The 13,658-nt window shown below is 34.9% G+C and overlaps 1 protein-coding gene across 1 annotated transcript in view; it reads left to right on the plus strand.

The window, feature by feature from the left end:
* Nucleotides 1–13,658, plus strand: part of RYR2 (ryanodine receptor 2) — a gene marked incomplete at both ends in the record, with an annotated part of 390,473 nt that overhangs the window by 173,239 nt on the left and 203,576 nt on the right. Inside the window, 2 exons of the mRNA XM_082276741.1 lie at nt 516–615; nt 4,031–4,127. Of these exons, the coding sequence (XP_082132867.1) occupies nt 516–615; nt 4,031–4,127 (197 nt within the window). The remainder of the gene's footprint in view (nt 1–515; nt 616–4,030; nt 4,128–13,658) is intronic.

The raw sequence follows: 13,658 nt of genomic DNA on the forward strand, positions 1-13,658 counted from the left end.
AATATGTTTTGTGAACTGTCTTAAGTGACTTACAAAGTCAGTAGTTTGTTTACATAATTTCTTTGACCTAATGGCAGTTTTAGGAAACCAGTGGCCTGCAAAAAATATTCAAGTGGTAAGTTACACTCAAAATACAGATTAAGGTGATATCCCAATATTCAAACTTCATGGAAATTCCCATTGTGTGTCGAAGGAAAACACAAGTATAAGAACCCCACGGCATTTAACAATTGGTTCTTCAGAGTGTTCACTATAGTCTAAGATGCCAAGCAACTGACTCTGACTGTTCTGTACTGTTCCTGTATGTTTTTTTGAGGCAAATACGCTTTACTATTCTAGCTCTATTTCCAATGTCCCTTGAGGAGTATCCAGGTCTAACTTTGTGTTTGCTTATACAGTCAATGAGAACAATTTATGTTTGAAAGAAACAAGAGAATGTTTGATACTATTATTGTATACTGTAATGAGATTTTTAACTAACCTCAAATAAAAGCCTCCCTCTTTCCTGGTTCTAGCATCTCTCTTATGGCAATGGTAGCTTACATGTTGATGCAGCCTTCCAGCAGACGCTCTGGAGTGTAGCACCAATCAGTTCAGGAAGTGAAGTTGCCCAAGGTAAGATTGACTCAACTTTAAATATTGAAAGACTTATAGTAAATGAAATACTTTAAAAATCAAATTATTACGCCTATTATCCATATTATTATTATGTGGGAGAGGTTTTCTCCTATGTCAACACTGAATACAATAAAGAAGTAATACAATTGATCTGAAAACAGAGGGAAGGTTATACTCAAAGTAACACTGATAGTTTTCTACATATTTTTGCTGAGTACTGAATGGCTCATTCAAATCTCATTTTTCTAAAAATATGATAACATTTGTAATATGATTTTTGAAATGGCTTTTGGTCCTGGTTTAAAATATTATCTCAAATCATTCTGATGTATGCAGTCATGGTTACATGTTTCTGAGACTGAGTAAAAAATGGCAAGAGGCTTGGAAGCAGGATGTGAAATCCTAAGACTGAAGATGGGAAACGGTTTTATGAGTAACATATGGTTGGAAAGAAAATCATGAGGAGGGTAAAGACAGAAAGAGAACAGCTTTCAAGAATTATTTATTTTATTTAGGAATTAGGGAAGAGTTTTAATGTAGTTTCTGACATTGAAAGGACAAGAATCCCTGAATTTATGCCATACTGGTTCCAAAGCGAAGGAAAGAACAGTGTTTTTCTGAAGTCTGTCACAATGTAAAGCCTAATGATCTCTACTTTCCTGCAGACTGACTGTTTTGAGTGGGTGTTGTAATAGAATTTAAAGAAGGTTAAAGCTGCAAGTCATTTCATTTTGTGTGATTTTTGGATAATATTTTTTAAAGAGGCAATACTCTGAAATTTCACATCAATTCTTTTTACTTGGCATATTTTAAAACTCCGTAATGGAATGTTCTTGCAACTTTGCTCATTCAGACTTTAGGGACAGCATTGCCAGCATCTCTTTTTTTATATAATCATTTATATAGTGTTTTTACATATGAGAATCACTCTGCATGTACACATTCTCTGACACGGTTTATAGTACAAACCATTATTAAAAAATGCCAGTGCATTGCTTGGCAGTGTCCTGAACTTTATGGAGAAAAACTTTCTGTTAATGAGAAGACCTTTTCAGTTTGCTTCTTCCTATTAACTCCATTCTCCTTGTCCTCCCACTGCTGGCAGCACTGGTGTGTCATTCTTGCTAATAATCCAGGCATGGTTTATGTGCTGAGACACAGATTTGTGGTGTGTCACATCTCTGCCTGGTGAACCTCACTACTGAGACTTGCCTGTCTTTTTGAGAAGCAGAAATCCACAATGACATGGTGTCATATAGTGTACTCATACTCCCAGGAAATTATGTGAAAATGATGTAATATGGTTTTTGCAGCTTTGTGTTTATCTGTGTATGTGCCTGCTCTTTGTTGCTGTGCTTTTCCATTTTCACTTTCTTCAGGTACAGACATTATCTCTGTTAAGATAAGTATGTTTTCTAGAGAAAACAGCTGGCTAGTGTCAGAAAGGATTAGAGCAAGGGCCTTGTTCTTGAAAAAGAGGCAACAGTTCCTGTAATCAAGGTAGTCCTGTGGTGAAGGGAGAGTGAATATCACACTTAGTGTGTGAGGCCTTTCCTCTATGTCCTCAGTAAAATGGTAGTAAAGCCAGAGAAAATTACCTCAAAAAGGAAGAAGGAAATAAACCTATTTTTTTTTATTATCTGCAAAATACTTTTTCATATTCATAAATAAAATATTAATATATTGGAATAACTGCATTACAATACCCTCTCTTAATCAAAACTTTTCATTAAAAATAGATTAATTAATTAAACTATTCAGTTAAATAAAATTATTTTGAAGTGAAAATAATGAATAATTAGTCTATAAGATGAACTAGGATATTGGAGGTAGTTCAAAGAAAATAATTTATTTTTACATGCATCTCTGTAAAATTGGCTTATGCAGAAGTCAATTTATTGTTTAAGTAAAAACAGAGTTTAGAGTCAAATCAAGTAATTCTGCTAATTCTGTGTGATGAAGTAGATGGGGGTCACTTTAAAAACAAATTACAGAATTATATTGACACAGGTCCATGTAAAAATTAATGTATATAACAACAGTTACCTGGGCATACCCTGCTGTGTCAAGATCAAGAATTTAAAAAATCAGTGCTAAAATTTGCCACATAAATACCAACTTTATACTGATTTTAAAGGTTTAACAATATATATCCTGAAATATTACCTGATATATTCAGGAAAAAAAATTCATGTAGCTTCAAAATAAACTTGTTAAATGTGTGCAGTGTGACTGAAGGGTCTCCAACAGCATTTACCAGTACAGATCTGTCTTACTTCACAGCATTACTTATTAACATAGACATTGCTTCAAAATATAATTTCAGGTATAATTTTTAAAACATCTTGTTGCTATAACACTAAACCCAAGGAATTATGTTAGGGCATCCTGCTCAAATGTACAATTTGGTATTAACTGTTTTTAGCAAGAAGGGAAGGTGAGTTTAGGACACAAAGAAGTGTTTACATGTAGCTTGTCAGGCTGAAAAAGTACCATTGAATTGTGCTTAAAACCTACCAGGTTTTAGTATTCCTCAGTTGCTTGGATATAATACAATATTTGTGGAATAACATAAAATCATATTTCCTTTTAATGTCACATCTCTACTGCAAAAATACTGATGAAAAAACATCTATTTTGTTAACATCTTTACTGATTAGAATTATGGCCTTATTTTCAGCTTCTGGCTGCAAAGTCCTGGCACTTCGAATATTGTAATGCTATGTGTATGGTCTGTGCCTTAGTTTGTGAGCACACACACACACACCTGTACACTGCAAAGCCAAGTGTTTGGCTGTGAACCTGCACTTGCAGTGGAGGTGTTTGCAGTATGGGAGTTTCCCTTTGGAGTCCAAATAAATCGTGATTATTGGTTTTGGGTTTTCTATCAAGCAGAACGTAGAATGGATCTTCCCAGTTTTTCTCACAGAAAACTTCCAAATACTCCAAAAAGAGCTTTAAAAATAATGAACTAGCTAAATCAGTCCTTTTTTTTGGGGAGAATGTTAACTGGAATGCTTATCTTAAATAAAATGAAAAGTGAGTAGGTAAGATGGAAGAGTTTCCCATTTTTTCTGTTGTAATCTGGGAGAGGAGTACTTGGTTCCTTGTTTCGGTTGGCTCAGTCTTTTCTTAGTTGTGGTGGCTATGTAGAATCCCCTGCCTGTGGCTCCTCTTTATCTTGATCCATCCTTACCTACCTGCTAACTTGGAACTTTTCTCACTTGGCAGTGTTCAACTGGCTCCCCAGGGTATGAGATATCTTCCCCCTTCTTCTGACTCTTTTTTAAAAGTAACATAAAATGCCAACAGAAAAAACCGAAATCAACCTGATAATTATTACAGTTTGAACTGTAGTTTTGTGTGTTGCTGTGTTTAGAGAAATGCACTCGATTTTCTCCCTTTATTCAAGGATACCTGATAGGAGGGGATGTTCTGAGGTTATTGCATGGTCACATGGATGAATGTTTGACAGTCCCTTCGGGTGAACATGGAGAAGAACAAAGAAGGTAGGTTTCCAGCCTATAAAGAATAATAGTAATGAATGTTGCTGAATCAGAATATAAGTGATAGTACAATTGTTTGAAAGATATTGTGATGAGATTTATTACTCATAAGAATGAATATTGTTGAGATAAACTTTGGACATGAGCCTTTTGTATTTTCTTTTCAGTATTGTTCAAGTCTGATTTCACTTACCAGATGTAAAAGCAGTTGTGATTTTTGATAATTTATTTCCATTTTTACTGATTTAAAAGCACTGTGAATTAAATGTGTTGGGTGTTTTTATTGCTGTTTTTTTCTGTAATTACAAAAAATTCTTTAGGACAGGAATGTAAGAATACTGCCCAATCCTTCAAGGCAACTAATCTGGGAATTAATCTCAGTTCTACCTGTCATGGCAGTCTAGAATTTAATTTATGCTTATTTTCTTGACTCAAGGAATCCTAGAATGGAAGTAGAGAAGCGATGACAACTTGGTATGTGTCTCTCTCTGTTAACTAAAAAATCCAAGCGAGAAAGACTGTTCCTGTAAGTGGCATGTCTCAGTGGAGGGATTGCATCAGCCCTCTTTACTTGCTCTAATAAAATATGCCCTAAACTTGTTTTCGGTAAGGTAGCGTCATATAATTTATTTCTACCTTCAGGCTAAATGCTAAATGTTGCTAAATGGTATTTTGGAATAGTTTGTTTAATGCAGCATATTGGGTAGCTTCATTTCCGTGACAAAGGAAGTGCCATTCATTAACTCACTCATCAAAATGAGGTTCCTTGCTTTGCAAATAGAAATGTGTTTTTTATTTTATTTATTCTCATTTGTAAAGGTAAGGAAAAGACTCTGGAAGCTCTCATAGAAAAAATTCTATGAATTTTTAAATGTTAATGAGAAAAACTTCAGAGTTTTCTTATACAGCTGGTGACCAACACTTCATGGATATTTCTCATTTTCAGACAAGGGAATAGTTTTTGAATGCAGAAGATCGTTCAAAATGCTGATACTTAAAATGTGATCAGTTCAGGTTTTAATTTTAGTCACCATGTGAGAGTCGTAACAGCTTGATCACAGCTATTATTATCCTCAGCCTGGAAGTGAGAAAAAAATTAAGGTGATAAATAAATAGGATCCTATAGTGTTTGCTCTTACTTCAATCTAAATCCTGCAAAATTCCTTTCAAAAATGCAGATGTAGTGTAACTTCAGATTTATAGGTTGATCAAACACTTCAGAAATGAATTTCAGTCCTTAAAAACACACTAAAAATCTCTTTTCTACAAGACTAAGATCATATGTAAAACACAGTGACAGAGAGTGAAGTTGCAAATTAAGAAAAAAATTGATTTGACCTGCTTGTGCATTCACATGATGCATCTTTCTGTCCTATAATATGGGAACAATATTATAAGGTTAATTTCTTAATCTGCAGAGCAGTGCTTGTAAACAAATCAGATAATTGTATTTCTCTCTGCGGTGCCTGCTGTGTTCTGTATTTCTTTCTGCCTTCCCCATACCTGTCTAAAACCCCCAAAGAAGCAGAGGTAGTAGGCAACAAATAGTATGTGTCTTTGTCTTTATTTTTCCTGACATCAATACTGAGAAACATTGCTTCTTAGTGCCTGATAGAAACAGATTTCATCTTCTGAAATGTACTGTTATTCAGGAACTTTCTTTGATAAACAAGCAAAATAAAAATAAGTTTGGGTTTTTTTCCATAATCTCCTTTCTGAAGTATTTCTATTTTTCTGAAATATTTTGAAGTATTTTTTACTAATAAACCTAGAACACAATCTATAGTTACTTTCAACTATAAGGAGTTATTTATAATCGCTCTGTGACCCACATTTTCTTCTCTTGAATTATTATTAAATTTAGTGTTTGCTTAAAATATCTATACTTCATCCCTAATTAGGACAGTTGCCTATTCAAAAAAATTCAAAATAATTCCTTTCAGTTTTCAAGATGCATGCATACATCATTTTCATGGTTGTGATTCAACATTTGACAGAATTATATTTAAAAATATGGGTAATTTTGGCAGGTAGGAAATTTTAAGAAAAATTATTTTGTCTTTTAGTTCTGTAACTTTTGCACATGAGGCATACTAAGGTGTGATATATTTGAAGTACAATAATTCCATATTATCCTGTTGTTACCTTTTGAAGTAGTCTGGTGATAGATTATTGTGATTTTGTTTGGTTTGCTTTGTTCCAGCATATACCTGAAGAGCAGGTCTGCTGTGCAGAATGGCAGCATAAACGAGCACTGAGAAATACCATTCCTGTTATGACTCATTAATTCCTCCATCTCATTTTTATTTTACTGCAGAGGTCTCCTCTTTATGCCTTTTAAAATAAATAAAAAATCAGACAATCCTAAAATAACAGTTTTATTCCATAATGTCACCTGGTATCTATTTCAGGGAATAAATAAATAGTTTAGATGTGAAGTATCCTCCTAGGCAATTTCTGAAAATAACTGTAGTTTTACTCTATTCTTAGAACATTGATACAGTTATATAAATTTTGAGTATAAAAGTGTTTCAAAGAGTACCAGGAGTTCAAAATAAAACACAAATTTTCAAGATGTTTATTCTCTTGTACATATGAGAGTTTATACTCTCACTTTGCACAGTGGAGACCTATGAAGCAGCGACAGGGCAGATACTCTCTTCTTGATTACAGTACCTAACAAAGCTTCCTCTGAGTCAAGGTCATCCAAATCTACACTGGAAGTGACCTAGTACAGTGGCAGAAATAGTAATTTAAAAAGCTTATAAAATTATTTTCTGCATCTCAATTTTTTTCTGAGTCTGCGCTGTGTTTCCTTGCATAAATGTTAAGCTTCTGTGTCCCTCCATGTGGCCCTTATATTGTGGTACTGTGATCTCTAGAGGGTAGGGTGGATTCATTAAATTGTGGAAGAGGGACTTTGCTGTCAAGTCAGAAACTTAACTTTTCCTTAGGAAGCAGTTTCAAGTAGATCCTCTGTGAAGTTGCTTGATTAAGTTTTCTTTGTAATCAAAAAACGTTCTAATTGGAAGCAGCACAAGTGGAGAGGTTTGTGGTAATATGTTGGCTCACTTGATACTGCAGTAGAGGAATATAGTGGTATTATTTTTAAAATGCCACAGGCGGGGTGAAAGATACCCTGGTAGTCTTCACTCACTGACCCAGATAAAGAAGAAAAAAGGAACCAACAAAAGGTCAAGTATGTGCAATTTCACTGAATTAAATATAATTTACTGCATATTCTAGTTAGGTATGTTGCTGGTTAAAGGCAGCTGCTTTAAGCCTTATGCATAGAATCCTTAAACTGTGTTTTTACTCTTCAAAGTGCTTTAGTTATCTCTAGCAAGCTAGACCTAAATTAGCAGAGTGGCTCTTTAAGTCAAATTTCAGAAGCATTTCCAGGTAGATTAAAAAATAGATAGAGGTATAGACAGATAAGAGAAAGCATAGTTTTATCAGTTTGGTGTTCTTACGGTGGTTACTTTGATTTCCATCTGTCTTCAAAGCTGGGGCAAACTTCTGCAACAGCACAGTAGCTGTGAATCCATATTTACCTTGACTCCTTTTCCTTCAGTGTCTGTCCACATGGTTTGTGATCTGATCCCATCGTATGGGCCGATATAAGCAGTTTGTCAGTAGGAATGAGGCAAACCCACCATGGATTCCTTGATTTATGTATGTTTTTTAATTTAAGTAAAGGATTGAATAGTCTTCTTTTCTACCCTTTCCCCTCCAGTTTCTCCCTCCAGGAGAAATTTTTAAATAATTTTTAATACTTCTTTCTTTTTTTAGGGTGGAGGGTTATATATGATTATCCAGCAGAAGATTTAAATCACTTTTTGTATTACAGGTACCTTGAAATGGTCTTTAGTTTCCTTTGACATCTTTTCCTGTTGAAATTGTGACACTTTTTTTTTCTTAAACCTGTTATTTGGTAATTATAGTATAGAGTATTCACTTTTGAATTTATAATATCAAAGGAATGAATAAATGTATTCTAATTATGGTGGGAGTTGGTATTTAGAGCATGTATACATTAAAGTGCTTCTGTGAAGTTGTTTTCCATTGGTTCACTCTCTGAATTAAAAAAAAAAAAAACAAAAAACGTTCATAATAAGTTTATCACAATTGAATCAGTCAACAGTCCTCTCCCCCCCTTTCTTTTTGCAATTCAATTAAGTGGACTTGTTTTACATTATTGACATTGTATTATGTGTGTTATTTTTAGTTTCCTGTAGAAATGTCAGCTGGTTATTAGTACAGGCATGACTGTAGAGTTTTGGATTGCTCTCTTGTGTTGAGGGGATTTTTTTTATGGTTGTTTTTTTGGTTTTTTGTTTGGTTTGGAGGTTTTGTTTGTTTGTTTGGTTGGTTTTTTGTTTTTGTTTTTTTCCTGTGGTTTTTTTTTCCTTAGAAGTCCCCCAAAAAGCTAATGGCAGATAGCAGTAGAAATATGTAATCAAAATTCCTTGGTGGGTTTTTGTTTTTTGATTGGGTTGTGGGGCTTGCTCTTTATTATACCACCATCTGTCATATTCTTTTAGAACTTAAATACTTCACAGTAGTAGGGCTCTGATATTCATAGTTCCCAGTCTAGAAAGGAACTATGAGTGTTCCCATTGCAACTAATTTGCATTTTGATTTCCAATATGTGTTTTAAAGTGATGACTGCAGTGCAATTTGGACCCTTCAGAAGTATATCATTATGGAAAGCAATTACCTGTGACAGAGAGAAAAGTGCTCCTGGCTTTTCAAAGTATTGTTTGGGCTGGAGCAGACTCCAATTTCTCAAACCATCCATTCAGAACAGGCCTTCATGAGGGAATGGACAAATGTAGCCTAGTTTCAGAAGCAGTTTTACCATTCCTGCCTTTGAGACTTTGGGTGAAACATATTATATTAAGGCTTTTGTAAATTACACCTAACACTTAGTGTTACTCTCAGGGATGGACAGGTTTTTAAAGTGATGGTCAAAATCAGTATGACTTAGCCAATAACAGCTCCTTTTCTATTTTCCATGCCATTCTCTGACACATTTTGTTATGGCATTATGAACTAATGAGGTCTCTTGTACCTCAGAAAGTTTGGGATCTGGCATGTGTGGAGAATGATTTATGACTGAAATGTGAACTCAGGAAGTTTTCAATCAGCATGAGTCAATAACCTTTCCCCTGCACCCAAAACAACCCTTGAGCCTTGAATAGTGATGGCTGTGCTTTTAAAAATTATTTTGAAAACATACATAGAGCTCTTTAGTGACTGATTTTTCAAACTAAAACCAGCCTTGTCTGTCATTGAGAGGAGTGGAAAATTTTCTTTCACTCGAACTTTGACATGTTATTTGGATTTATTAATTTGTGTGTGATCCAGGTACACTGTTTGTTCTTTTATGGTGGCCTGAGTCATTCTAAGATACTGAAATTTGTTCCATTATTTTCTTGCTGTGGAATTTAGGATTTGCAGGTTCTTCAACCAAGACTACTTCAGCAGTATCGAAACACTGTTATTTAATGTAATTTATTTTAACCTCATTTAATTCCCATTTGTAGTCAGTGAACTTCAGTGAAATGATTGCCCTCTCTCTGCTGAACAATACTTTAATAAGAATATAAATTCAATAATGGTTCTCCAGGGGGGTTGACACGTGGTACTCAATTTTAAACCTGTGTAATTAATTCATTATTGGAATTCAAGATGATAGGTTCAGATATGGAGCTTTCTTTTTGATGTTTACTGTCGCTTTCCCTCTGCATCCCTTCTTGGAAAGCTGGAGAAGAGCACTGCGAGTGAGCCGGGGAGAGCAGGAGCTGGTCCCGCCGCGGCCGTGGCGCTGTCCCTGGTGCTGCACGGATGCAGGGAGGCAAATGCGGTCGCCAGTCCCAGCTCTACTTTGGATTAAGAGGAATTAAATAGATGAACGACATAGTCAGGAAAAGGATGGTGTTTTAAATGTAACTTACAGTCATATGTCAGACCAAAAAATTACTTCATTACGCAAAAAAAAAAAAAAAAAAAAAAAAAAAAAAAAAAAAAAAAAAAAAAATTAACTACATGAAGTTTTATAATAAAGATTAACTGACCAGTCTCAAAGATTCTGAATTACTTATAGATATTTTATTTTGAAATAAAAGTGGTTAATATCCTTAATACATAAATGTAGAATACATGGATAAAATGATTTGGAAAAAATAGAAAAAAAAGTCACAAATTAATGTTGTGGGTATGGCTCTGAAGATACAAGGTATTCCAAGCTTTGAGGAAGACTAACACTCATTGTAGCTTCTTGTCCTCTCTTTTTCTGCTGTTGTTTGTATTTTCCTTATACACTTACATTACTTATAATTTCATAATTAGTTTTTGTAATGTGGAGGTTTTTCTCTACTGTTTGGCAAGTAATGTGCCTCTTCTTTGCACCTTGGACTCAATTGTTTTTTTGTCCTGTCAATGTAAATCTGTAGTAACTCTTTGATAGTCAGAGAATTTTTGTGCTTATTTCATGTCATTCAAAGCAATTTTTCATTTGGCAGTACCAGTACCTGATATGACTTACTAGTGTCAGCTTCAAGAAGGATTCAAACGTTATAAATCATCCTTCCTTTTCAGCACTGAACTGTCATCAGAAGTATATAAAAAGAAATGAGGTGCATCCTATCAAATAATGATATATAGAGCAAGTACTAAGGAAGTTGGTTTGAGCAATCTCAGAGCAGTTTACTACATTTATTTTAATGAAAAGAGCTAAAAATGAACTTTCAATTCCTTAGCATAAAAACTTTTGAGATGGTCTGGGTTATGAACTTATTCATCTGCTCTGGGACAATGTGTTCAGCATGCATGCTGTTATGGTAAAGGCAAAGTGATTTGCCCTTCTTTAAAGAAATCTTTTATTCAAAGCCACCTTTTCTTTATCATCTTTTCTGTAGCAAAGACAGCATCTAGTTAAAAACACAAGAGCTTACACCCTATTCTAATGCTTTGCGCTAACTTATTTTGTTGTAGCATGTATCTCCTTTCGTGTTTGTACAAAGTCTTGCTGCTCCATCCTTTACTCCAGTCTTCAGGCTTCTCCTTTTGTTTCCCTGTAGGGATGCTTGATCCCTAGCCTCCAGTCACCAGCTCTCTTTCAGTCCCCCTCCAGACTGCTGTCACTTATTCTTCTGCTGCGGCTTTGCTTCTGCCTTTTTTACTTTTGTCCTTAAAGTTCTCTAACTGTCTTTTAGCCTTTACTCCCTCTGTTGCTGCTGTACCTGGTCATTCATATGGAACTAAGAGAAAATCCTAGAATCCTTTTTATTTCCTTTGGTAAACAAGTCATATGTTTTCATTTAGGATTTCTTCTCTTTCCCATTTTCTCATCTTTCATGACCATTCTAAGACTGATAGTTCCCCTTGTAAGGAACAGAGAAAGAAAATAATGGGTAGACAGTCGCATAAAAGTAAACTGCTTCACCTATGAGAAGCCATTATTTTAAGATGGGAGGCTTTTTAGGTGTTTAATGTTACACTGACCTAACAGCTATGTGTAAACAAAAACTATCTTCAAAAGAATAAGCAAACTGAGAAACTGTGACACCTTTTGGGCTTCCATTGTGAGAGACAGCTTCATCCCTGAAAAATAAAAAGGTACCAGTTAAGAATGAAACGTTCTTACAGATTTAAAACTTTGCTTCAGCCTGATTCTTCATATAATTAATGCCTTGTAAACTGCTGATAAAATTTCATTTTATATTATACAGAATGCAAGTGCAAGGATTCTAAATGCATTTTTGTGAGTGAGGTTCATAGTGAAATAAGCCAAGATGTAATCAGAATATTTCAACTTTGAAAAAAACCGACAACCCCCACCCAAGCTGCCCAAACAAATAACCCACATCCTCCCACTCCCAAACCAACCAACCAGGGTGACATCTGATCTGTTATTCTTGAGATGTTACAACCTAAATCCAGTCTTGGTCTGTTAGCTGCAGAAGAAGAGTTTGAACAAACACCTGAAGTGCAGAGAGAGTATCTGAACAGAGAAATAGCTGAGTTCAAGGTTGTTTAGTGGTTGCATTTTACTGTACTAATAAAGGTAAATTTCAATAAAAAATAAGTTTGCCTTTGAATTTCATTTCCTTCTGTGAGAGGGAAATGAGAGACTTGCTAATACCTGCCAGCTGCTCCTAGCACCACAACCATTGCAGCAAATGGCTGAGATAATACTTGGAGAAAATAGTGGATATAAGGTCAGAGGGTGAATATTGTACATATTTATATATCCACCTATAACTTCTTGCTACATGGAACATGTGCCAGAGTTTTTATTTATACCTGGGTCATGAATGTTCAGTGTTTCTGATTCTGTAATTGCAGTGAGATGTACTTATTTTGTGTTTGGACTAGTTTTTTCTCTTGTATGATTTGTCTTCATTCTTTTGCAATGTCTAGAAGTATTTATTTCCATAATACTTTTTACTACATTCCAAGATGAATTTTAGCACATCTATTTTCATGTATGTTTAACAGTACTGAAAAGTATATTCTAACTCTATTTCTTTTGGTTTTGAACTACTTCTTTCAATGCTAGGTTTTCGTCTGTGCTAAGCATTCAGTCCTTTTGTATTATATCCACAGGAGGACTTTGAAAGCTAAAGCCTAGTGAGTAGTATGTACTTGATTCCAAAATTGTAGTCCTCAAAAGAATGGGGAATGCCTACAATTTCATTATTAATGTTTCCTAAAGTTATGCCGCTGGCTATTTTTGGTGTTGCCTGATCCTGAGTGAAGTTCACAACATTTATTTAGTCCATCAGCTCTTCCAGGATCTATAAAACTAGGCCATTGTTTGGTAGTGCTCCCTGACATGCTTGATCTGATAAGCATAATGACAGCACTCCTTTGCAAAAATGACTCTTTCTTTTATTTTCCCAAGGGAAAGGTCTAGGCTGTTAAATTCTGTCAGTGTCATAGGGCAGAAACACAGGCACAGGCAGGGCACAATCCAAAGAATAGCTCCTTAAATTTAGAATGGCAATGCTAACTTTCCTTAGTGTTTACTTTGAAGTAAAGCAGGGTTATCTGCTCAGGCCTTTTGGTGACCGTAAATCTTAACCATTTTGTGCATCCAGTATAGATCACTTACCTGTGTGTAGAATAATGGAGAAAAAACTCACTATCTTTTTTAGGCTTAATTGACTGTTTTCTAGAGATGCTTAGATTTCTGGTTATGTGCAGGAATTAGAGAGGTCATTACATATAAAAACTTTTAAATAGGAAGCTGTTAACATCTGGGATGTGTGAAGACTCTGTCGGTGTGGCTGTTGTGGTAGCTTGGGTGTTACGCTATTAAAATAAAGTGCTAAATAGGTTCGTTTTCAAAATTCTGTGTAATAGGTTGCAGTTACTTTAATAGTATAAGTTCTGATAAAACACTACCTTTCCTGGGAGATACATGCAGTGATCACAAATCTTCATCATTGTTTGGTATTTGGTTTTTGTTAGACTCTAGAAATACTGTAATTATCAGGCTATTGATACTGTTTTTCCCTCTGGATT

This window comes from Coloeus monedula (genome assembly GCF_965178545.1).
Source record: "Coloeus monedula genome assembly, chromosome: 2".
Classification (NCBI taxonomy): domain Eukaryota; kingdom Metazoa; phylum Chordata; class Aves; order Passeriformes; family Corvidae; genus Coloeus; species Coloeus monedula.